The sequence below is a fragment of the Orcinus orca genome, chromosome 14 (genome assembly GCF_937001465.1).
Source record: "Orcinus orca chromosome 14, mOrcOrc1.1, whole genome shotgun sequence".
NCBI classification, from domain to species: Eukaryota; Metazoa; Chordata; class Mammalia; order Artiodactyla; family Delphinidae; genus Orcinus; species Orcinus orca.
In genome coordinates, this window is record NC_064572.1 from 90,159,846 (window position 1) to 90,183,886 (window position 24,041).

Here is a 24,041-nt window from a genome sequence, read left to right on the forward strand (position 1 = left end):
CGTGATTTTGTGTGTCCGGCGCTGTGGGCATCCCCCAGGCCAAGGGAGCCAGTCAGAGCACCCGGCTCGCCTTGTAGCTCACACGGGCTTTGCTCCCAGCGCTTAGGTGGATGGCACTGCTGTCTGTTCTTTCCTTTCGGTCTCTGACGTCTCGTCTTCCAACTTCCTTCCTGTTTTATTTGTTTACTTCTTCATATTTGTCCGCCTCAGGGCCACGTTAAGTCCAGTAGCCGCTGGGCCCAAACTGTGCCTCAGACCATCCTCATCTGTTTGTCCAGTGAACTGGTGCTCTTCTAATTCTATGAGAACCACCCTTGGTCGGGTTAGGCCGGGAGGAAATACCTAAACCAAACTGATTCTGAGTACTTCATTTAGACCCACCAGTCTGCTTCGGCCTGGGGGCCACGCCTGCCTGTGGGCCTGCCGGGCTGTGGCCATGAGGGTGACACCAGCTAACACCAACGCCCTGTGAATCTTGGTTCGCGTAGATTTATCCTTAAAATCAGTCAAAACGGTCCTCTTCTGAGAGTCAGTCTGCAGTTCAGTGATGAGAGAAGTGGCCCTGACAGACTTCACGCTTTATAAACCAAGGTGACGGAGGCGCTGACGGCGGCCCCCGCCATGCCCGCGAGCCCCTGCTGGGGACTTTCCTCAAGTCAGCATCTGGGCAGCGGCCCGGGTGTGAAGGGCTGGACCTGAGCTGTGCCCTGGAACACAGGCCGGGGTCCCCGCCACCGTCCTCGGGAAGCCAGGGCCACCACGTAGCAGGCATGGGGGAGGGGGAGCCGTGCAGACCCTTGGGCCTCGCCGAGACAAGGCCCGGCAGCAGAGGGTGATGGCACGGGGCCACCTCGCCTACTGCCGAGCCCCGAGGCACGGCCCCTGCCCCCCAGCTGCCCTGGCCTGGAGGCCCCCCCGGCCCCGTGGGGCTGCCTACGACCGTCGTTAAAACACTAGCACGTGGACAAGGACGACCACGTGAACCACCGGTTTTCAGTGAAACCACCAGACAGAAGGGATTCGGGTGTTTAAGTAAAAGTGCCACAGAACTGTCCAGAAATAGACGCTCTCGACAAAGCTAAGTCCATCGCTGTGGGACGATGGCATGGGGGAACCTTGTCTGGACTGCGTGTGATCAGACCCCCCAGAACGAATGCCCAGATGCTCGGCTGTCAGGGTAGAGCTTCTCCAAGCACGGCCGACTAGGACCTGGGGGGTCACCTTGACCCTCATGTTAACAGCAAGTGGTCTCCCCAGGGGTCTGAGCGAGCCCCTGGCCTCTGCCCCCAGCCCAGCCCCTGTCTGTGGCCTGTCCGCCTCAAGGTCCCAGCAGAAGACCCACCAGAACCCAGGGGCCAGCTCACAGGCACCCCCAAGGCTTCCCAGAGCCCACTCCTGCCCCAGTATCATGGGATCCTCTCCCACCCCTGAAGGGGGCAGTCCGGCCCCCAGGGCTTCCCTCCCCCCATGTGAGAGGAGAACACGCAGACCCTGCAGCAAGGGGCTGGGACCCATCGTGCTGGGCACACGAAGCAGAACTGGGGCGCCCTCGGCTCCCCTGCAGCCTGCAAGTCTTGGTCTCGCTTCCCTTGTGGAGACCTGGCCTGGCTGAAGCCCCCGCTGTCTTTGGGTTTCTGGACGGAAGCACCAAGTGGGCAGCGGGGGCTCAAGGGGGCCTACACGGTGGGCTCGGGGGGGACGGTCTTGATGGGTCAAGTGGGGTCTGCGACGCTGGGCGTGTCCAAACCTCATGTTCAAAGCAGGGTGGCCGAGCGCATGGGGGGCTCGGGAGGCACCCTGGCCCACAGGGGTAGGCTCGGGCTGCACCGCAACGGGGGTCCTGAGGGGCAGAGGCCAAGCATGGGGTGGGGACCTCAGGGGGTGTGCCTGGGACCACAGAGAGGCCTCAGGACCACTCGTGCCCATGAGGACAGCCACCGCCTGCTGTGTGGACCTGCCCTGAAGACCCCACCGGAGGCCAGTCCCCAGGGCCAGAGAAAGCACAGGAGGCATGGACCTAGGCCCCCCCGGCCCCCAACAGTGGAAGGCAGGCCCTCCGTGGCCCGGACCCACCGGCAGTGGACGTGCCCCACCCCGCTCTGCCCACCTCTCCTCCTGGGCGGCTGGTGGGGGCAGGCCACCTGGGGGCGTTAGGAGAGGCTGACACCGCTGCCTCACACATTTGGCCTCGTTTTTTAAGCGAGTCCATCGCATCTGGTTCTTCCCAATTAGTTTACTGAGACATTTGCTAACCTGTCTGGATGTCCGGTTCCATTGACCAGACGCAGATATCCCTTCTCTCTCCTGACGGCCAGCGTCGGGGTCCTGCGTGCAAACCTGCTTCCTCTGAACTACCGAGGGGTGGGCGCCTGGGGCTCATGGCTCTTTCCTCTCCAGGAGCTGGAGCAGCAGCTCATGATAGAGAAGAGAAACTTCCGGAAAACCCTCAAGTTCTACCAGAAGCTCTTACAGAAGGAGAAGCGGAACAAAGGTAGTCTCGCTGGACGTGGGCCGGGGCCGGGGTTGGGGGCCGCTTTGGGCTGACTCTGCCCGCCCTCAGGCTCGGAGGTGAAGACCATGTTGTCCAAACTGAAGGGGCAGCTGGAAGAGATGAGGTCCAAGGTGCAGTTCCTCGGGCTGGTCAAGAAGTACCTACAGGCAAGGTCCCCGCTCCCCTCCCTCCAGAGGCCTGACGCTCACAGGCCTCCTCCCGCTAAAACCTTGGAAATCGGTCCCTGTGAAAACATACACCCCCCTGCCGAGAGGCCACCCCGCCCCCCGGGTCAGGGGCGGGGTGACCTGGCAGCAGGTCAACCCGACAGTGCTGACTCGCGCCCCAGGTCATGTACGCGGAGCGGTGGGGCCTGGAGCCCTGCGCCCTGCCTGTGATCGTGAACATCGCGGCCGCCCCCTGCGACACACTGGACTTCAGCCCCCTGGACGAGTCTTCTTCCCTCATCTTCTACAACGCCAGCAAGCGCCCGCGTGGCGGCCGGCAGAGGAAGGCCCGCGTCCTGCAGGCTGGCACGCCGCTGGGGCTCATGGCCTACCTCTATTCCAGGTGCAGCGGGGAGGGAGGGCGTCTCTGTGCCCCCCAGGCCTTCGGAGACAAAAGCAGGGAGGAAACAAATAGGCCCCGCGGTGCGGGGCAGGGGGTGAAAGAGGTGAGAACTCTCACCTGCCCTCATCTGAGACGGGTTTGCACTTTTATCTAGAAAGTTCCCTCTAAGTCGCCTGTGTCGGCTCCCACTGGCCTCCAGGTCCTTGGCCGAGTGGCTTCAGGGCCACGGGCCCTACTGGACCCGCACCTGTGGGCCTGGGCGTCTGGGTCAGGTGTGCAGCCACCGTGACTAACAGCCCGGTGGGCTTCTGAACCTGAACACAGCCAGGAGCCTCAGGGGCACCTGGACCCCATCCACTTTCCTAAGTCAGACACCCCATAGTTAACGTTGGGCTCCCCGGGGCTGTGGTGAGGTTGGCCCCAGCCAGCTCTCTTTAGCGTCTCTGGGCATCAGCAGGGCTTAGGCTCGCGGGATCCCCTAATAATGCAGGTGCGCGGGCTCACCTACCGCGGGAAGGGCCAGGCCCCTCCGTCCAGGGTCACAGGGGCCCCCGGGCCACACCCAACCCTGCCATCCCTCCGTCTGTCCCGCCAGCTCCACCTGGTTGTTGGGCACAGGGCGGCCTCCTCCAGGACCCGGCCCCCATCACGGCTGGGTACAGACCTCACCCCAGTGCTGACTTTTAGGGACTCATGACACCACGTCGGAGCCCCAGGGGTCTTCGGGCTGCAGGCTGTGGTGACCCCAGGCTGCTGGCTCTTGGCAGCCAGCGGGCAGCGGGGACCCTCCCGGTGCAGCTGACTCTCCCTGCTCCCCGGCCCGGTCCCCCGAGGTGGGCTGACTGGGGCTCCTGCTCGCGGGGCTCCGGGCTGCCCCTCAGACTCCGGCCTCCTCTGCAACGTGGGCTGTCACACGCCGCCACAGGCACTGTGCTTTCCAGGAGATGAGAGCGCGTGCGTGCGCACCGGTATCACAGGGCGTGCCGCGCATCCTGTGTGAGCACAGCATCTCCGAGGGGGCGTGGGCTCATCCCTGCAGACCCCGCGGGTGTCCCCTCTGCGGGATGCTGAACCCGGGCTGCCTAGTCTCCAGCCTGAGCCAGGCTGCAATGTCCCAGGCAGAGGCTCCCTCGTTCCTGGACCCCCACCTCTTTCTCGCTCCCCTGGCTCCCTGGTGCACCCAGAGGTGGGGGACCCTCCCGCCCTCAGCGGCCTGTCTCCTAACCCAGCGATTTCCGGATGGGGCTGGGCCACTGCTCCGGCTCAGCTTTCCGAATCGTTTCTAAAGGACACAGTGAGGCCTTAAAGACGGATGTTACCAAAGTCCTCGGACTCGCAACATCCAGGGATTTCTAATGTGACCACTGCTCCCCCCACTTACTTCTGAGCGGCGATCCTGGTGGCCTCCCTCCTGGCAAGGGGCTCACGCGCACACGCGCCCGTGTGCGCCCACCCCAGGACCGCGGGGCTGGGGGAGCCGGGCCGCGTCCTGGCGGCTGACTGCCCCCTCCCCGCAGCGACGCCTTCCTGGAGGGCTACGTGCAGCAGTTCCTGTACACCTTCCGGTACTTCTGCAGCCCCCACGACTTCCTGCACTTCCTGCTGGACCGCATCAGCAGCACCTTGTCCAGGTACCCGCCGACCCTGACGAGGACGAGGCCAGAGCCAGAGCCGCTGGGAAGGCCCAGGCGAGGGCAGAGAAGGGGAGCGGGGCGCAGACGGGCCACGGGAAAGGGGCAGGAGTGTCAGGAGGGGCCGGCGGCTGGGGAGGGGGGAGGCGGAGGGCGGGGGCTGGGACACGTGGGAAGACGGTGAGCGCCAGGCCCGTGGGCTGGGGGAGGGCAGCTGGGGGGCAGGGAGGGTCCCGCGGGCCTCAGCCGGCAGGTGGGGTCAACAAGGGAAGGGGTGGTGGGCAGTGCTGGACGCGCTCTGGTCCTCTGAGCTGGCCTGTCCTTGCCCCCCACACTCCGCACAAGCCCAGGCCAGGAGCCCTGGGAGGGGAGGGACTCACGGGAGACCCCAGCCCCCTGCTTCCCCACATGCGGAGCAGGGCTCCCGCCCTGCCTCTCGGGACGCCTTCCAGCCCCTGGGTGCCGTCTGTGAGGGTGGCAGGGGCTCCAGGACGGGCACCAGGTGGGCGGGCTCAGACCCCAGCGCTCAGACCCCCATGCACGCACTGGCGTGGGTGCGGCACCAGGCGGGCGCGGGTGGCCGGCGTGGCTCAGGCCTCCATCCGTCCCCAGGGCCCACCAGGACCCCGCCTCCACCTCCTCGAAGATCTACAGGCGCAGCCTCTGCCTCCTGCAGGCCTGGCTGGAGGACTGCCACGCCGTGGACTTCAGGAGGGACGCCGGGCTCCTGGGGAGGCTCCAGGACTACCTCGCCTCCCAGGTGAGGGCGCGGCTCGGGGAGCGGGGCCACCGCCCCTCTGGAGCAGCGGGCGACCCCGCGTGCTTCTGCCCAGATCCTGCCCTTGGACGGCTCCGCAGAGCCCCTGTTGAGCCTCCTGGAGGTGGGCACTGAGCGGCGGGCTGAGGGCGCCCCACGCAGCACAGACCTGCAGGACCCCAAGGAGGCGGAGGACACCACCAGGCCCCTCAACGCCCTGTGGAAGAGGCTCTCAGAGGACGGCATCTCCCGGAAGGTGCGGCCTTTCCCGGGGAGCCGGCGTGGGGACACCGCCTACGCAGGCACACACACTCCTGTGCTCATGTGCACACACACGTGCCCTGGTACACACACACACGGACAGGCACACGTGCACAAACGGGCACGCGCCCCCCGTGTTGCCGGTCCTGGGCACCAGCCCTCTGGCCCTGGACAAGGACAGCAGAGGGCCAGCCAGGGGCTCAGAGCACCCCGCCTCCCTGACTCTGGGGCCAAGGCGGGGCCGGGAAACGGCCTGGTACGGGAGCAGGGTTGAGGGAACCTCACCGTGATGCGTGCAGACAGCCCCATCCATGAAATGACCAGGACAGGCGTCCTCGACCCGGCACGGCTGTGGGCGGGAGGGATTTGCCACGTGGCTCTAGCTGAGCCAGGCTGCGAGGTCCTGGGCCTGGGCCCACCCCCCCACCCCGCCCTAACCTGGACAGGACCCTCCGGGGCTTGGTCTTCCTGCCCTGCAGAGCTTCCCCTGGCGGCTGTCCCGGGGCAACGGGCTGGCGCTGCCCCACCACAAGGAGCGCCAGTACAGCATCGCATCCGCCCTGCCCAAGCCCTGCTTCTTCGAGGACTTCTATGGCCCCTATGCCAGGGCCAGCGAGAAGGGGCCCTACTTCCTGACCGAGTACAGCACCCACCAGCTCTTCAGCCAGCTGACGCTGTTGCAGCAGGTGAGGGGGGGGCTGACATTGTTGCAGCAGGTGAGGGCGGGGGCTGACACTGTTGCAGCAGGTGAGGGCGGGGGCTGACGCTGAGGCAGCGGGTGAGGGCGGGGGCTGACGCTGCGGCAGCGGGTGAGGGCGGGGGCTGACGCTGCGGCAGCGGGTAAGGGTGGGCGCTGAAGGCCCTCAGCAAGAGAGCGCCAGGTGCACAGGCCCCACAAGGTCCCACAGGGCACACACACACACCCCGCGTGCTGGAGGGCGCCCTGCCCTGCGGGCCGGGCGGGGAGCCACGTGTGCTAGGCCCTCCCTCCTGGAACTGGGTGCCCAGACCCCAGCTGCCCCTTCCCAGGCCCCCAGGCATCCTGGGCCCCCATCACTTGGCAGGTGACAGCAGGGACAGGAACCCAGCGACCCCTCCTCCCCCCCCCGCCACTGTTGTCTGGGTGGCCGTGCAGAGTCCCTGGGGGCCCAGCCCTGTGACTCCCGTGCCCCCCGTCCCCCCTTGGGCCCTGGCTCTGCCTGACCTCTGCGTCCTTGTCCCCGGCAGGAGTTGTTTCACAAGTGCCACCCCGTCCACTTCTTAAACTCTCGGGCCCTGGGCGTCACGGACAAAAGTGTGGCCGTCCCCAAGTGAGTGTCCGGCGTGGCTGTCAGAGAAGCCTGGGATGCAGGGCTGGCCGGAGGGCCTTGGGGCCTCACCCAAGCGTCTCCTGGACACGCCCAGCGCAAGGGCGACGCCTGCGGTGCGCGGCTGGCCCCCCGCCTCGCAGGGCCCGTCCCGCCAGCCTCCTGGGCCGGGTGCCACCCGGGGCCTGGCTGGGATGTGCGCCTGCGTCTCTTGCAGAGTCAGCTCCTCTGGGTCTCTGTCGGCCGAAACCTGCAGCTTATTTCTGCCCAGCTACGTCCAGGACACGTACCTGTTACAGCTTCTGAGAAGCGCAGACGACGTCAGCACCTGGGTGGCCGCCGAGATCGTGACCAGCCACACCTCCAAGGTCGGTGCCCTCAGCTCTGGCCCCAGCACAGAGTCGGGGCTGCTGGCAGCAAGGGCACCTCCCTGGGAGACCCCCCCCTGCTGGGGGTGCACGGGGGCTCCAGGCCCACCCAGGCCTGTCCCCGCGGCGCGGACACGCAGACCTCACACAGGCACACCCCCGCTCACAGCTGGACGCGGCGTCACACACACACTAACGCGGCCCCCGCGTGCTCCCACACTCCTCCTGCCTCGGTCGCGACCCAGGGCCGGGAACTGGCCCGCTGGCCTGAGCTCTCGTGGCCACTGTCACAACAGCACGGGTGCATGTGTGTCCTTGGCCAGTTTGTGGAACAAATGAAACACTGGTCAGTGGTCCCATCAAGGTGAGGCTCCTCTGGTCCCACAGGCCTCGGCCTGGACCGACCCCCCTGCTTCAGGGCCAGCACCTCCCTCAGGTCCCACCCAGGCAGGAGGGGCAGCAGGTGGGCCTAGCGCCCCACAGTGCGCCCAGCGAGCACACCGCTGCCAGGGCCTCGGACGTCCTTCCGCCGGAGGCCAGACGCAGGCGGGGGTCACAGGGTCCTGCCTGTAGGACGTGGCCACGTGGAAGAACCGGTGGGGACCACGGGGCTCCTGCTGTGTCACACGGCCCCTTCCCGCGAGTGCACGCCCACCGCCTCCCAGGCCCAAAGCATCAGCTCCCCAGGCAGGAGCTGCTGGAGTGGGCTGAGCACGAAGGGGGAGCTCGGGGTGGGGGACCCTGTTCTGTCCCAGGAGCTGCCCCAGAGCCCACCGTGGCCACCAACTCCCCGAGAGACGGTGAAGCCCGGACGTGCCCGTTCTGGCATTAGGAGCCTCTGCACTCTTTCCTTTTCTAGTTTCCTCTGTGTCCCCCAAGCCCCTAGGGGCAACCCCAAGGCCCATGAACAAATGCCGAGTTTTCCACTCTTTCCCCTTTTCGGGAGAATTTTCTTTAAGGGTTTAGCAGCTGACAGACTGACCCGTCCTCACTTCTGCCAGGATGTGGCCTGGCCCCCTCCCCGACCCGGTTTGTTCCAATCCACGACATTATCATGAGAGACATCAAAGTGCAGCTTCCGATCAAGGGCGTCACACGAGGCCTGGGTGCTCGGGCTTCCCAGGGGACCCCGGCTGCCAGGGAGTCCTCACCCCAGAGCCTCTGCAGCTGCCCCGCCCACAGGGCACCACGAAGGGGCGCCAGCGTCCCCAGGCCACAGGACGGAACGGTCTTCAGACCCACCTGGGACGCACCCGGGGTCAGCGCCTGGCGGGAAGGAACCACTGTTGCAGTGACCAAACTCTCCCCATTGCGTGAACGGCTCCCCCGTCCCTCCGAGCAGAGGTCGGAGGGAGGACTGTTCACGGGGCAGTTCCGCCTCAGCAGGGACAGGACAGCGCAGGGGCCGAGCGGAGAAAGCGCCAGGAGTTCTCAGGAAGCCACGCGGGCACCTTCGGTGAACACGCTGATCAAGTTCTGACGCGCTGTTCCACGCATTGGGCCCCTCACCATGCTGTCGGCACAACCCGGAAGCTGACTTCTACATTCGTAAACTCTGCTCTCAGAAAAATTTGTCAAAACTCAAATTTTGAGCCGGAGAATGTAACGGAAGACTAGTAAAAGCCCTCAGTGGTAACAGTGCATTCCTTCCAGATCACATCCCGGGGTGGCGGGGTGGGGCGAGACAGTGCAAACACAAGGTCAAGGAGAAAAGGAAACAGTGTAAAGTTTCTCACCTTCAAGAAAAGCTTCCCTTTTTGTAGATGAATAATGGTGGGACCTGGCTTCATCAGACAGGTGTGAAAGTGACGGAACACGACAGCCAAGAGCAGGAGGCAACCTCATATCCGTCGACGCACGAACGGATGAACAACGTGGGGCATCACCACCCTGTGAAAACATTCAGCCCCACGAGGGAACCAGATGGGGACACAGGCCACGACGGCTGAGCCCGGAGGGCGGGACGCCGGTCACAAGAGCAGACCCACCGTGTGACCTGACCTGACCGGTACGAGGCTCAGCCGTGAGCGGACAGCTCTGCCTGGACGGGCTGGAAATCACCTACTTCGCATCCATCTGAACCTGTGAGGAAAATGACGAGGTGTCAACGTAAGAAGCAGGAGTGGGTAGATGTTTTTCAAGATCCTTTAAGAGGCACTCGAGCCAGACAGCTGGGAGGCAACGGTGCTGAGTGACCCCACGGCCCGTCCTGTGACCCAGACAAGGGTCAAGCCCAGGAGAAGGGTGTCTGGTTAGGACCCGCAGGCGATGTTCCCACCTGAAGGATGTCCCTGGCCGTGGCGACAGTCCACAGGGTGAGGCAGCTCTGAAATGAGGGGTCAGCTGAATTCTCCAGAACCTTCTGGAAGTTGCTGGAACTGTGTAAAATCCACACGCTAACTGTGGGGCCGTGAGCCAGGCCCCTCAGGTCTGCTCGGAGAGGAGAATCCCACTGGGGTAGCAGGGGCTGCCGTGGGGTGTTCCCATCAAATCCGGTGAATCTGCCCTGCCGACCAGCGGCCCCTGAGGCGCTGCAACCCCGTCCCACCGTGGACTCGGCTGGGCGGATGACAAGCTGAAATCGGCTCCCCATTTGCCTCTGGACACCTCAGCTCCATCTCCCCGAGCGGGGGTGCCCTTCCCGCTCCCCCCATTGTCCTGAGCAGAGATTTGTCCCGGGAGAGAAGTGAGATGGACTTGGCACACCTTTGTGCCTTGGTTTTCTGGCCCCCGACGCCCTCCCCTGCACGGAGGTGGGCGCACCGCCCTGCACCCTGACGCTGGCCCCTGTGCCCCGGTCCCTCATCTGAGACGGAGGACGCTGAGCGTCTTGTTCTCTGGTTTCAGCTGCAGGTGAACCTGCTCTCCAAATTTCTGCTGATCGCGAAGTCTTGCTACGAGCAGAGGAACTTCGCAACAGCCATGCAGATCCTGGGCGGCCTGGAGCACCCGGCCGTGCGACAGTCCCCTGTGAGTCACCCGGGGGGGCCTGGCTGCAGCCACGCAGTGGGCACAGACAGGGCTGTAGGAGTTTCACCTGTGCTTTTATTTTAGGCCTGGAGAATTCTACCCGCAAAGATAGCAGAGGTCATGGAGGAGCTGAAAGCCGTGGAGGTACCCCTTTGCGTGAGGTCCTGGGCAGCTCAGGTCCCGGGGAAGGGGGGGATCGCCCGGCAGATCCTGCATCGTGGCGCCCTTCTCACGGCCCCCCCATCATCTCCCCTGGGGCCTCAGCCGCTCACCTGGGCAGAGGTGGCAGGGTTGCTCCAGGGCCGTGATTCCAGCCTGGGGTGCAGGTGCCCTGAGGCCCTGCCTGAGTTTGGCCAACCTACCTGCCTCCTGGCCGCCCCTCATGAGATCCTAAACGAGGACACGCCCTCGGGATGAGGGGCGTTTCCCAGACTGAGGAGGCAGGGGCGGCCTGCAGCCGGCCCCAGACGCAGCGCGCGCCGGTGGGGGGACTGTTGTGTATCCTCGGTTGCCACCACACCCAGGGGTCTCTGCGGCCGGCCAGCCAGGCTCCCAGTCTAACTTGGGCAGTGGGGTCATCTGGCTCTTTTCTGGAGAGGAATTTGCCACCAGCAGCAGGAAGCGCACGGCTTTCTGGTGGGGGTCAGAGTTCCTTCCGTGTCCGCAAGCTTTAGACGCCTGCGCTCTCCCCAGCCCCAGAGCCAAGGCACACTTTGGACTGGCTGATAAACCGGGGTGCCGTAGCCCCCGTGCAGCACTGCTGGGCACCTGGGCTGACCTCTCACCTGTCCGTCCCCCCACCCCCCGCCCACGCCCCTGGCTGGGCCCCAGGTCTTCCTGAAGAGCGACAGCCTGTGTCTGATGGAAGGACGGCGCTTCAGGGCCCAGCCCACCCTGCCCTCAGCCCACCTCCTGGCCATGCACATCCAGCAGCTGGAGACAGGGGGCTTCACCATGACCAACGGGGCCCACAGGTGGAGCAAGCTCAGGTGAGGGGCCCACAGGTAAAACAAACCAGGTGAGGGATCCACAGCTGAATAAGCCAGGTGAAGGGCCCACAGTTGCAACAAGCCAGGTGGGGGACCCAACAGCTAGAACAAGCCAGGTAAGGGGCCGCCCCCATCTCTCCTGTTCCTCTGAGACCTGGGCCGCCTTGCCCCTCACGCAGCCCTCACCCCAGCCCAGGCCTCCACACCCTCTCCCCTGGGTGACTTCCAGCCGCCTCCTTCTCCACAGACAAGGGGTACACAATTCGCACAGTCCACGGCCCCAAACGCGGCCCCAAGGTTGCCGTGACCTCCCTTCCTCCTGGGAGATCCAGGTGCACCCAGAACGCCACCTCCGTGCGACCACCCTCCCTGACCCCCCGAGCCACATCTGCCCTCTCTCCCTGCCTCTGCTGACCCCCTCGGGGCCCCTCCGTAAAGCTGTCCGGAGGATTCACAGTCAGTCCCCCCCGTTCAACTGCCCGGCACACCTGCGGACCCACCTGGGAGGAGCAGACTGGGGAGCTGTTGGTGGCAACCACCACCACGACCCTGCCAGGGACTCAGACACTCCCAGCCAAAGGCGATCGCGGCTCCTTTTGGCCTCGGAAGCACACCCTGGGGCCGGCCGCTCCTTAGGAGCTCCAGGCCCGCACTGCCCTTCAGGACAGCGCCACCCTGTCTCCAGGGAGACCCTCCCCCCACGACCTTTCACCCCACTCTATCCTCTCCCCCCACTTCATCATCCACACGGCAGTCAGGTGGAGACCGGTCAGGCCTCCTCAGGGTCCAGGGTGGACTGGTCCCTCCGAGTCTGGACTCTGATGCAGCCTGGTTGGGAGAGTACCTGACAGCAGGCTGGGAACCCACCAGCTGCAGACGCTGCCCCCGTGACTTGTGCAAACTGACGTTTCGTTTCTTCCCCCAACAAAGAAACATCGCCAAGGTGGCGAGCCAGGTCCACGCGTTCCAGGAGAACCCCTACACGTTCGCCCCCGACCCCAAGCTGCAGTCCCACCTCAAGCAGAGGATCGCCCGATTCAGCGGGGCGGACATCTCCATCCTGGCCGAGGACAGCAGGGCTGGCGCCCACCAGGTGGCCAGCGAGAAGCACTCCAAGAAGATTCAGGACAAGCTGCGGAGAATGAAAGCCACGTTCCAGTAGCGCAGGACAGCGGGCTGGGTGTGCAGTCCACACCGAGGACAGGCCTGGGGTGGAAGGGGCCGTGCCTGCTGTGTCAGACAGGGACCCCCACGGCCCAGGAGGGGCACCGGGGCGGGAGCACGGGCTCAGACCCAGACCCGAGAGATGGTGCCAGGAGAGGCTGAGGGGGGTTTCTAAGGGAATTTTAAAACTTAAACCAAAATAGGATAGGTAAGCTCCCAGGAGCCGAGTACCCATTTATATTTCTCAAAGATAAACAGCTTTCACCCAGTTCTCTGGCCGTTCAGCCCCAGAAACCCCGCACCCCAGCACCCAGCTCAGGCTTTAAACCCAGGCGCCCACTGAGCAGTGTTCCCACGAGTCTGGTGTACGTCTGCCCAACAACGAAGGGCCAGGACTGACCTCTGACCCCCTGCCGGCCACAGATCCCAGGGGGCCTGAGGCTCCCCGGGGGCCCAAGCCCCACCCTGGGCTTCCTCCCTGCCGGGCCTCCCCCTCCTCCAGCCCCAACCCCTGGCTGCTCACCCAGGCCCAGGTGCGGGTGCCAGAGCCTCGCAGCCCTTCCCGCCAAGAGGCCCGGCCTTGCCTCCGTCCCAGCCCGGCCTCCTGCTGCCGGAGAGCGCCTCATGCTCCACACTGGCAGCTCCCAAGTGCCCCGTGGCCCCTGTGCCCACCGCCCCACCACCGAGAGCACTTCCTGGTGGGGCAGGTACACCTAGGCCGAGGCTCTGCTTCCAAAGCATGCAGGACTCAGACAGCCGCTCCAAAGCAGAGACACAGCCTCAGGGGCCCTGAGAGCTTCCCTCTGCCCTACCTGGGGGCCTGGGGGCTGTAGGGCCGTGGCCAGGTCCCCCCCTTCTTCAGCAGCCATGCATGTGATGCAAACACCCATGCCTAGCTCCCGAGGCTGGCTGTCACCAGCGCTTTCTGACGAGGAAATGAAGTCTGCTGCCTCGGTGGTACCAAGCTCTTCCCCAGGGCTGTTTCCAAACTGCGCTCGGCCAGGGGCATGGGACCAGGACAGCACGGCACACCTCCACAGCAGGAGGCCAGAACCCTGGCACCACCCCAGGCACCAGCGTTTTTACGTCGCCAATCGCTGCAAGACCCAAGACTGTTCTTTTCAGTTTTAGAGTTAGTGACTCTTCAGCGCAGCCACCTCATGCTATTTCTAGGAAAACCACTACCTGTGATCAAACACTGTTGTCAAGATGTGTTTTCTCACATATATTCATTTGCAACATCTACGTCCCGCTTTCGTGAGAGGCACTCCTGGCCCTGCAAACGTGGCTTTTATATGAGAATTTGGTTCTGCAGATCAGCTCCTACATTTTCAGGATTTGAATTCAACGAAGCGCCACAAAGCCTGAAATGAAGTGAGCGTCCAGTGCAAATGAACATTCCAGCTGTAACGGGTTATCTGGGGGCGCGGCCAGGCTTCGGCTCCAGCACGACTGTCTGCATGTCGCCCTCACGCGCGGTTTACGTTTCTAAATAAAGTCGTTTCTACCAAGACGGCCTTCGCGGGTTCCTGGTGTTTACCTGCTTCGTGGGTCAGCGTGGCTTCTTCGAGCCAGACGAAGACGTCTCCAGGGCTGCTCGTGAAGGCGGGAGGGGACGAGGGACTGAGGAGGCTCAGGCCACCGCGATGTCCTCCGATGGTGCGCAGAGGGCCAAACCCCACCACCCGGGGCCCGTGAGCAGGCAGACACCCCGCTGCCCGAGACGTACCTGCCGCTGGAGGAGGAGACAGCCAACCTCCCACAGTCGCTGACCTGCCGAGGCCTCCGGGCACCACGGCCCGCGCCTGTCTGCCACAAGCCCTGCCCATCCTGGCGTCCGGCCACCCAGACCTCGTCCGCAGCCCACAGGCCAAGCAGCAGGCTCATCGTCACCGGGGGCAGGCTGGGGCGTTCCCAGGGCTTGGTCACCACCGAAGGGTCCCAGTGGAAGAGCTGAGGGCTGGTGGACACCAACAAAGACGGGGAGATGGTGGGGTCGTGTTACTGTGGACAGGAGCTGCCGTGGTCACGTGGCTCTGGAGTCTGGGCCGGGGCGGGGTGTCCTCAGCCACCTTAGAACCACTAGACCCTGGTCCCTCTTCCTCCCGAGACACGACTAAAGCACCAGGAAGACCGGCTCTCCCTTCGCTACATCGGCTCTTATCACATCAACACGTTTTTCTGAGAACTGCCAGCCAGCACCCCAGCCAGCAACCCCCAACCCCATGCAGCCCCTCCTACGCTGAATGGAGCCCAGCCCTGTGCACCCAGGCTCTGGGGAAGCCCCCGCCACAAACGGGGTCCCACTCCCCCGCGCCCAGCAGGCTGTGATCAAGCCCGAGGCAGCCCCCGGGCCGGCACCAGCACCCGCCACCCGGAGAAGGCCAGTGGGACCCCGGCAGCCAGGCTATCGCCTGGGACACGAGCTCGGAGTGGCCCGGTGGTGCTGGGGTAAGTGGCCGAGGGGCTGGCTGGGTGCCGGCCACACCCCTCCCTGCGGCTTGTGTCCTTCCGCCTGCTGTCTGACACCCGCTGCAAGGACGGCGGGACTTCTCCTGGGACGGGACGGCTTGAGCTGCCACTTTCCTGCAGCCGCATCTCCTCACTGCCTCTCCCGCTCCCCAGGGGGTGGACCTCAGTGACCGTGGGAAACGCTGTTCTGAAGGGAGACTGCGCTGAAGACAAAAGAACTGCAGTGAGGACCGCACCCCGGGTGGGAGCAGCTTCTCAGGCACCAGGCCAGCCTTCCGAGGCTCCTCTGCGCACTCGCTGTGGGGTGGGACGCGAGTAGACAGTTGGAGACGAGGGCACCAGGCCTCCTACCATCCAAGAAAGGATCTCACGGAGCCCAAGGTGCGAGGCGGTCAGGGACCCGAGAGACAGGTTGCGCGCAATCCACTTCCCAGCTGCCACCGCACGATCTGTCGCAGCTTCGCTGACGTGTCAGGCGATGGCTCTCTGCGGTGGGGCTCTCCTGAGCCTGCAGGATGTTTCGTGGCATCTCTGATCTCTACCCTCTAGATGCCAGCAGCACTGCCCCCTGCCCCCAGCTGTGACAACCAACAACTGTCCAGACATCGCCAAATGTCCCCTGGGGAGCAAAACTGCCCCCAGAGCCACGGGCCCAGAAGCAGTGACGCCCCAATAGCAGCAGCTGCATCCTGTGCCCAAATCTTGGTTTCCAGATGCCATTCAAGTCTCCGAGAAAAGGAAATGGCTGACTCCAGGGCTTGAGTGGGGAAAGTACCAGATGAGCCAGGAGCTAGGAAGTGCTAAAGGCGGGGCTTGGGGGTGGGAGGGTAGATCACATCAAAAGGACACGGGACAAAAGGGAAAGAGCTGTGAAGACTCCCCACAGCCAGAGCTGGGCTGTCTGAGCCCCCACGTACGACAGTGATGGGCAGTGACCCAGGAACAGGACAAACGTCCATGAGTCCACACTGGAGTAAACGGACAACTGAATGAATAAATAAACGGGAGGAACTGGGAGAGATCCAAAGGTGTGGAGGTGTGGTTTGTTACCCCCTCGAGTGTGGGCGGCAGGGGACCTGGTGACCGGCCCCCACTGCAGGGCAGGACAGGAAGAGGGTGACCTGACGGTGGGGAGAGGCAGGCACCAGATTAACCGGGTGGGGCTCAGCATCATGGCCCCAAGTCTGCCGACGTCACGCATCCTAACACGAACTAATAAGATGACACATCACCTCTCGGGTCTCGTCCCAGAACCCAGAGCCCCACTCTAACCCTGAGAAGACAGCAGACAAACCCAAACTGAGGGACACACCACAAAACACCTGACCCGTCTCCTCAAACTGTCAAGGACGTGGAAAACAAGGTTTAGAAACAGCCACGGCCCAGGGGAGACTGAAGGGACAGGATGACTAAATGCAGCTCAGCACAGGGGTGGGATCCTGGGACAGAAAAGGGGCATCAGCAGAAAACCTGGCACAACCCAGTAAGTCTGCGGTTTCGTCAACGCTAACTTCTTAGCTCTGCCAAAGTTCCACGGACAAGTAAGATGTTAGGGACTCTGTGCTGTCTGTGCCACTCGGACACAGAATTATCCCAAACTAAGGAGTTTTATAAAACTACTGTAGCTAGTATACAGAGATACAATTGACTTTTGCTTATTTTTGTATTCAATGACCTTGCTAAGCTCATTTATTAATTCTAGTAATGTGCTTGTAGGTTTTGTACTTTCCACATATACAAACAGCTCACTTGCAAGTGGCAGCTGCTTGCCTTCTTCCTTTGCTATCTCTATACTTCCTACTCCTTTTTCTTGTCTTATTGCTCTGGCTAGGACTTACAGAATAAGGTTGAGCAGAAGCCATAACGTTGGGCATCCTTGTCTCATTCCCAATCTCTCAGGGGGGTAGAGGCTCAATGCTCTGTATTAACCACAATGGTAACTGTAGCCATTCTTTACCAGAATAAAGAAGTTTCTTTCTGTGAAGTGTGCGTGTGAGTTATGACACTACGTCTGACCACTGGCCTGGCTCTTTATCAGATCCAGCAGAAAGCTGCCAGCGGGCAGTGATGAACTCTACCTCCTGCACAGAGTAAGAGCACACGAGGAAGAGGGGCGGGGCGCAGACCCGGAACACAATTACGGTTACAAACAACATCTAGGGTGCACCAGAGGAAAAAGGAGAAGGTGCGAGGGAGCCTCTGGAACTGGAAGGTTCCATGGCTTCATCTGCGCAGTGGTGAAAGGTCATGGCACATGCGTAATGACGAATCAAACATTGCGCACCCAATGCACGTAGCCATATTTGTTTGTACCTCAACTGAGAAGGTTAAGAAGTACAAACGGCGGTTGGGAAGGTTCTTCCCCGCTGGGCGGGCGGGGGCAGAACTTTGCTCCAGGCGCTCAAGGCCTAGAGGCCCAAAGACTGGCCGGGAGACCCAGGCGCCGGAGCAGGCAAGTTGAACTTAGCGCGCGCAGAGGCGGGGCGGGGCGGGGCGGAGCGGTGGGAGGGCCGCCTAGACCCGGCTGGGCTCCGGCGCCCGCTCCTACCGAAGGCGGACGCGCAGGGCCCACCGAGCGCGTGTGGGCGGCTTCTCCCGGGCCTCGGCCCCGACCCCCGCGCGCCCGCCGGCCCCGGGATGCTGCTCCGGCCCCGGCGGCCGCCCCCGCCCGCGCCGCCGTCCCCCGCCAGCCCGGACTCCGAGCAGCGGCTGGCGGGGGGCGTCCCCGGGACCCCGCCCGGGAGGCCCGCCTCGCCCGGCGCGCTGGCGGCGCCCGCGCCCCCCGGGTCGCCCGCATCCCCCGGGTCGCCCGTATCCCCGGGCTCGGCGCAGCGCACGCCCTGGAGCGCGCGCGAGACGGAGCTGCTGCTAGGCACGCTGCTGCAGCCGGCCGTGTGGCGAGCGCTGTTGCTAGACCGCCGCCAGGCGCTGCCCACCTACCGCCGCGTGTCGGCCGCGCTGGCCCGCCAGCAGGTGCGGCGCACGCCCGCGCAGTGCCGCCGCCGCTACAAGTTCCTCAAGGACAAGGTCCGCGACGCGCACGGTCAGCCGCCCGGGCCCTTCGACGCGCAGATCCGGCAGCTCATGGGGCTGCTGGGCGACAGCGGGCGCAGACGCGGCCGCCGCCGCTCCCCCGGGCCCGGGCGCCCCCCGCGCGGCCGCCGGCCAGCCCCCGCCGCGCCCGCTGAGCCGGGTAGGTGGGCTGGGGTGGGGGAGGGGCGGGGCGCCTCGGACCGGGGGAGGTGGACTGCGGGCCGGGGGGAGGGGCGGGCGCGCCTCACGCGACCACCCGCTCTGCGTTCCAGGCGCCCCACCGCTGCCCGCCGCCCGAGAACCCGACGCGGACCCCGCCTGGACGCTCAGGTTCAGCCCGTCCCCGCCCAAGTCTGCGGACGCGCCCCGCGACCCCGGTTCCCCGACGGCCGTTTCCACATTCACCCCCGCGCCCGGCCGCCCCGAGGACCCCGAGCCCTTCCGCGCCCCCGCCTCGCCGCCGCCGCCGCCGTCGTCCCCCGGCCCCACCCGGGAACATCCCGACTCGCCGCCTGGTCGCCCGGAGGACCACGTGCCCCCGCAGCCCACGCCGCCGTCGCTGAACGCCGCCCTTCTGCAGACCCTGGGGCACCTGGGCGACATCGTGTCCATCCTGGGCCCGCTGCGTGACCAGCTGCTGACCCTGAACCAGCACGTGGAGCAGCTGCGCGGCTCCTTCGACCAGACCGTGTCCCTGGCCGTGGGCTTCATCCTGGGCAGCGCCGCCGCCGAGCGAGGCGTCCTGGCCGACCCGCGCCAGTGAGGCCCGGCCGCCTCGGTCCTCTCTGCAGGGCCGCCCCTCGGCCCTGACCCCTCCTGCGGCCCTCCCCCACCGCTAACCTAGGTATGGGTTAAATAAAAAGATTGCTTTTTCCGACTTAATCCTGTGAGTGTGTGCGGGCCCCGCACTGGGTAGGAATGTAGGGCTGGAGGTCAGGGCGAGGTTAAAATGGCCTCGGGATCCCGGGGAGGGGCCAGGAGGGCTGGGGTGGGCTGGGGCCCCCTTGGGATGCTGCCCGGTCCTACCTACCCTGGCAGGCCAGTCTCCAGTGGGGAGGGGGCTGTGGGCACGTGGAACCCGAGGTCGGGGCTCTCACTGCACGCCAGCTTCTCCAGGTCTCCTGCCCCTGCCCCCGGGACTTCCCACCAGGCAGACCAGCCATGGTGGGTGAGCGCGGCCGGGCGGGGAGGAGGAGGAGGGAGGGTCCAGGGAAATGGCGACGGCCGGGCTCGGCGGAGGCGGTGAGGGGAGGTATGATCGGTCTCCAGCGCTCACCGCCGGCCGCCCAGGGAAGCGTCTGAGGCTCTTGGCTGGGTTGGGTCAGGGAAGGAGGTGCGGGGCGGAGGGGGCAGGAGAGCTAACGCACGCCCAGGGAAGGCGCTCCTTTCGTCGCCAAGGAGGTGACTGGGTGGGGGGCAGCTGGAGCTGGGGGTCTGAGATCTTCGACCTTGGCTGAGGCCCGGGTCCCTGCAGTTTCAGGAGGACTTTATCAAAATCGCCCCAGGAGCATTTTCCAAATAGTACCTGAGGGCCCCACCCCGGGCCGGTGGATCAGACCCAGTGGGGACAGGGCGGGGCCGGAGGTGCTCACAGCCGGTGGGAAGGAGGAAGTGGCCCGAGGGGCTGGCCAGCATAACAATGCAGGCTCCGGCTGAATGCGGGGCCGCTTCTCGGCGACTAGGGGCTCATTCAGAGACTTAAGTGATCGCTCTGGGCCACAAAGGTAAAAGAGGGAAGGGTGTACCCACGGGCCCTACGGTCCTTGCCCTCTGGCATCAGCCCCTCCCCCAGCCCTTTCCTGGAGCTGTCTTCCAGGAGGCCCCAGTAGGGCCCTCTGCCTGCAGGGACCCCGGGCAGACCAAGGCTGCGCCTATCCTTCAGCCGCGCACTGATGGCAGGGCCTGGGGGCTCCGCGTGAAAATCCCAGATCTTCATTTAAGACACACTGGCCTCTGCTCCACGAGGCTGTTTGTGCCCTGGTCCCTGTGAGTCCGGAAGCCACCAAAAACCTGGGGTGGGCTGATTCGAGCTTGTAAACACCCCTCCCCACCCCCACACGCCCCCGGAAGGCAAGAGCCACGGGCTGGCGGGGTCTGAGCCTTGGGACACATCCCAGCAAATATGCCAATCCCCCAGGGGTGGGGATGACGTCAGCCGACCCTCTGCTCTGGAGAAAGGCTGTTCGGGGGCTTGAAATCCGTGTAAGTCTCCGAGTCTGAGATATTTGGGGGCACCAAGGAGAACCCATCTGCCTTACTGCCCACGTTGCCTGGGGCCCCGGATGCCACATCCCATGGCTTTCTCCTTGGGGCTCTATGTTGCAGTAGTGACTCTGAACACCCCTACCCCGGGCATCGCTAACGTCTTCCGGCCTGGTGAGGGGAGAGAGCGTGTCTCACCCCAACTCCTTGGCTAGCGGCTTTAGTTTTAACCTTCAGCCATTCCTGATGCGAGGAAATTCTCAAATCCCTTCTTCTGGCCCTGCCGTGACTCCCTTTGGCTGTGGCTCTCTCGTGGGCCTGTGGGGTGAGGTGTGTCCCTGTCCCGCTCTGTGACACGTGTGTCTTAAGCCGGGCATCCTGGGTTTGGCTCTGCACCTGTGCGGTGGACACACCCCAGTGGGATGGTGTCCCGGCCATGAGAACATCTTTCCTTGTGCCAGACCCCAAGTGCAGGGCAGCGACCCAGCAGGGTCTCCTAGGACCAGTCCTCAGGTTAGTGCCCATCTCGTCTCATCAGTGGCCCCTTGGCCAGCAGATTCACCCTTTTTATTTTATTGTGGTAGAATACACATAACATTAAGTTTACCATCTTACCCATTTCAAGAGTGCAGCTCAATGGCATTAGGTATATTCACATTTTTTGTGCAGCTGTCACCACCGTCAGCTCCAGAACTTCATCTTCCCAAACTGAATCATTAAACACTAACTCTGCAGCCCCCTCTCCCAGCCCCTGGCACCCAGCACCTACGTTCTGTCTCTGTGGATTAAACTGCTGTAGGGACCTCATGTAAGTGGGATCAGACGTTATTTGTCTCTCTGTGTCTGGCGTATTTCACCTAGAATAATGTCCACCAGGTTCATCCAAGTCACAGCATATTGCAGAATTTCCTTCCTTTTTAAGACTGAATGATCTTCCATTGTCTGGATGGACCACAGTTTGCTTCTCCATTGATCTGTTGGTGGACACTTAGGTTGCTTCCACGTTTTAGCTATTGTGAATAATGCTGCCATGAATAGGGGTGTGCAAATATCTCTTCAAGACCCTGCTTTCAGTTCTTTGGGGTTTATATCCAGAAGTGGAATTAATGGATCACATGGTAGTTCCATCTTTAGTTTTGAGGGGAAACCTCCATGCTGTTTTCCAGCCGCTGCCCCATTTTACATTCCCACCAACAGTGCACAAGTGTTCCAATTTCTCCACATCCTCGTCCACACTTATGTTCTGTTTTGATTTTGTTTTTTATCTCGGCCATCCTAGCGACTGTGTCACAGCATGTGGAATCATAGCAGTGCTGCAGGTGACCAGCTGATGCTCGCCTGTCCAGCTGCTTGGTGGACCCATCTAGCTGGTATTTCCACCAGCTGTTCCCTGTGTTCGTACCACGTGAATTCAACTGCACGCCCGTTCTGTCCTGCGGTGCACTGAGCCCCGTGAACAGGGTGCCTGTGCCCCCACTAGCTCGGATGACCTCAGCAGTGACCGTGGGTCCTCCGCTCCCTGCCATGGGGCCCTGCCCCCCACAGCTTCGGGGCCCTGGGGCTGGCTTTGCTTTTTCCCTTTACCTCACGTCCTCTTAGTGCTGCCCTGTTGGGTGTGCAGGACCAGCCCTGGGCCCTCATCCTGTCGGCCCCCATAACTCAGGGTGGTAGCCAAGGCTCGCTCCTGGGGCTGGTTTTGTTTCCGTGTGGGCAGCCAGTAGGCTGGAATCCAGCTCCCGCCTCATTCAGCGCCCTCGTCCTTCCACCCAAATTCCGTTTCCTCCCAGGCTGGGACCAGAGAGAATTCGTTTTCACAGCATGTTCATCCGTCAAGGATCAGTGCTGTAGGGACCTAGAAAAGCAGCTATTTCCAATGAGCGATACACTGGTTATAAGGGAACACGTAATGTTAGATGTATTTTCCCCAAAGAGGCATTTAACCCTGTCAGCTTGGGGGCTTCTTTACCCCCGGATAGGGCTACACTCTTTATCTCTAATTAGTTCTGCTACCTGTGCTCCCTCCCATGTCCAGACTGTCCCTAAAAATTTTTTTTTAATACTTGCAGAATGAACTTTATTTATTTACTTACTTATTTATTTATGGCTGTGTTGGGTCTTCGTTTCTGTGCGAGGGCTTTCTCTAGCTGTGGCGAGCGGGGGCCACTCTTCGTCGCGGTGCGCGGGCCTCTCACTATCGCGGCCTCTCTTGTTGCGGAGCACAGGCTGCAGACGCGCAGGCTCAGTAATTGTGGCCCACGGGCCCAGTTGCTCCGCGTTATGTGGGATCTTCCCAGACAAGGGCTCGAACCCGTGTCCCCTTGGCAGGCAGATTCTCAACCACTGCGCCACCAGGGAAGCCCTGTCCCTAAATATTTAACTGAAGTAAGTTTCCTGTACAACCTCATGTTTCAGAATTGCCCGGCTTCTTGATTCTCGTTGTTCATCTTCCAAATTAGTCTCTTCTGTACCTGTTCCTCTAATCACACCATCTATACAACGCTCCACTGTCAGAGAGCTTAGTATTCGGAACAGTCTCAAACCGGGAAGTCTGTGGGGTGCTTGGACTCGGGGGCAGGCTCTGAATCCGCATCATTTTTCAAGTCAGTGCAGATGGGGCCTGAGGATATCGATCTACTGTTTTTGCAAAGAAGAAATCCCTAAGATTTGGTAAATGTACGTTTCTGTGATTTATAGTGAGACAAGCATGGCTCCCTCTAGTATTTCCTCCATGCTTTTTTTTTTTTTTTTCTTTTTTTTGCGGTATGCAGGCCTCACTATTGTGGCCTCTCCCGTTGTGGAGCACAGGCTCCAGACGCGCAGGCTCAGCGGCCATGGCTCACGGGCCCAGCTGCTCCGTGGCATGTGGGATCTTCCCGGACCGGGGCACGAACCTGTGTCCCCTGCATCGGCAGGCGGACTCTCAACCACTGTGCCACCAGGGAAGCCCTCCTCCATGCTTTTGGTCTGCCTAATTACCCCCTTCTCTTACAGGACATCAACCCTGTCTGTGATTTCTTCCCCACTTTTGTGCCCCCTGGGCAACTGTGCCAACAGGCACAATAGCAATGTTTCCCTCTCATCCTGGTTCTGCTGCTAAACTTATTTGTTTGCCAAAAACCACACTGCTCTGTGTTATGGACTGAATGTGTCCCCAAATTCCTATGTTGAAATCAACCCCCAGTGTGGAGGTGTTGGTGGGGTGGGGGGCGCGGTGGGGGTGTTGGGAGGTGATTATGTCATGAGGGTGGGGCCTCATAGTTGGAATTAGTGCCTTTGTAAGAAATGAAATGAGAGAGCTTGCTTTCGGTCCTGCTCCCTGCCGGGCGAGGCCACAGCAAGCAAGCAGCCAGCATTTGCTGCTGAAGCCCTCAGTCTGTGGTGCTCTGTCACAGCAGCAAGAGCAGACGGGACACCACTGCCAGTCTACACACGTGCATTCCGGGTTCAGGGCTGCGTCTGTTCCAACATGCTGCAATCTGCCCAGCCCTCCTGCCCACGTGCTGGTTGGCCTCTCCCAGAACTGTCCTCACTTACAATCTGCAGTTTTTAAACAGACAACGGCTACTCCAGGTGGGGCTTTCCTCCCCCTCACCTGGCCCAGATCCAGGCCCTGCGGCGTCCCCGGCATGGACCCTGTGTGTGACCCGTCCTGGTCCTCTTCCCGGGCCTCACAGTGGGATGCAGCCCCTGCGCAGCCTCCATCAGCGGTCAGTGGGGAGTCTCTGGGGCCCATCTCTGTTGGCCGTTTCTCCATGTGAGAGCCACTGTCCTTTCTGGTCCAGTTTCTCTGCCCATCGTGGGTCTAACCCAGTTCCTTTACCCTTCA

General features: G+C 62.8%; 2 protein-coding genes across 12 annotated transcripts in view; both read left to right on the plus strand.

The window, feature by feature from the left end:
* KNDC1 (kinase non-catalytic C-lobe domain containing 1) overlaps positions 1 to 16,964 on the plus strand; it is a 61,656-nt gene extending 44,692 nt beyond the window's left edge. For 5 of the 11 annotated variants that reach the window (XM_049697077.1, XM_049697079.1, XM_049697078.1 and 2 more), the window contains 12 exons: positions 2,398 to 2,491; positions 2,561 to 2,658; positions 2,841 to 3,061; positions 4,579 to 4,692; positions 5,305 to 5,452; positions 5,526 to 5,705; positions 6,190 to 6,396; positions 7,235 to 7,385; positions 10,233 to 10,355; positions 10,440 to 10,499; positions 11,187 to 11,344; positions 12,275 to 16,964. In XM_049697077.1, the coding sequence (XP_049553034.1) occupies positions 2,398 to 2,491; positions 2,561 to 2,658; positions 2,841 to 3,061; positions 4,579 to 4,692; positions 5,305 to 5,452; positions 5,526 to 5,705; positions 6,190 to 6,396; positions 7,235 to 7,385; positions 10,233 to 10,355; positions 10,440 to 10,499; positions 11,187 to 11,344; positions 12,275 to 12,670 (1,950 nt within the window). In that variant the 3' untranslated portion in view covers positions 12,671 to 16,964. Of the gene's footprint in view, positions 1 to 2,397; positions 2,492 to 2,560; positions 2,659 to 2,840; positions 3,062 to 4,578; positions 4,693 to 5,304; positions 5,453 to 5,525; positions 5,706 to 6,189; positions 6,397 to 6,937; positions 7,021 to 7,234; positions 7,386 to 10,232; positions 10,356 to 10,439; positions 10,500 to 11,186; positions 11,345 to 12,274 lie in introns of those variants that run through there. The other 6 variants (XM_049697080.1, XM_049697081.1, XM_033420651.2 and 3 more) reach the window with 4 other exon arrangements.
* Positions 16,965 to 17,617: 653 nt separating this feature from the next.
* On the plus strand, positions 17,618 to 18,816 carry UTF1 (undifferentiated embryonic cell transcription factor 1). The gene is made up of 2 exons (XM_049697335.1): positions 17,618 to 18,173; positions 18,286 to 18,816. The coding sequence occupies exons 1-2, from the start codon at positions 17,618 to 17,620 to the stop codon at positions 18,774 to 18,776; spliced, it is 1,047 nt and encodes a 348-aa protein (XP_049553292.1). The 3' UTR covers positions 18,777 to 18,816.
* Positions 18,817 to 24,041: the final 5,225 nt, after the last annotated feature.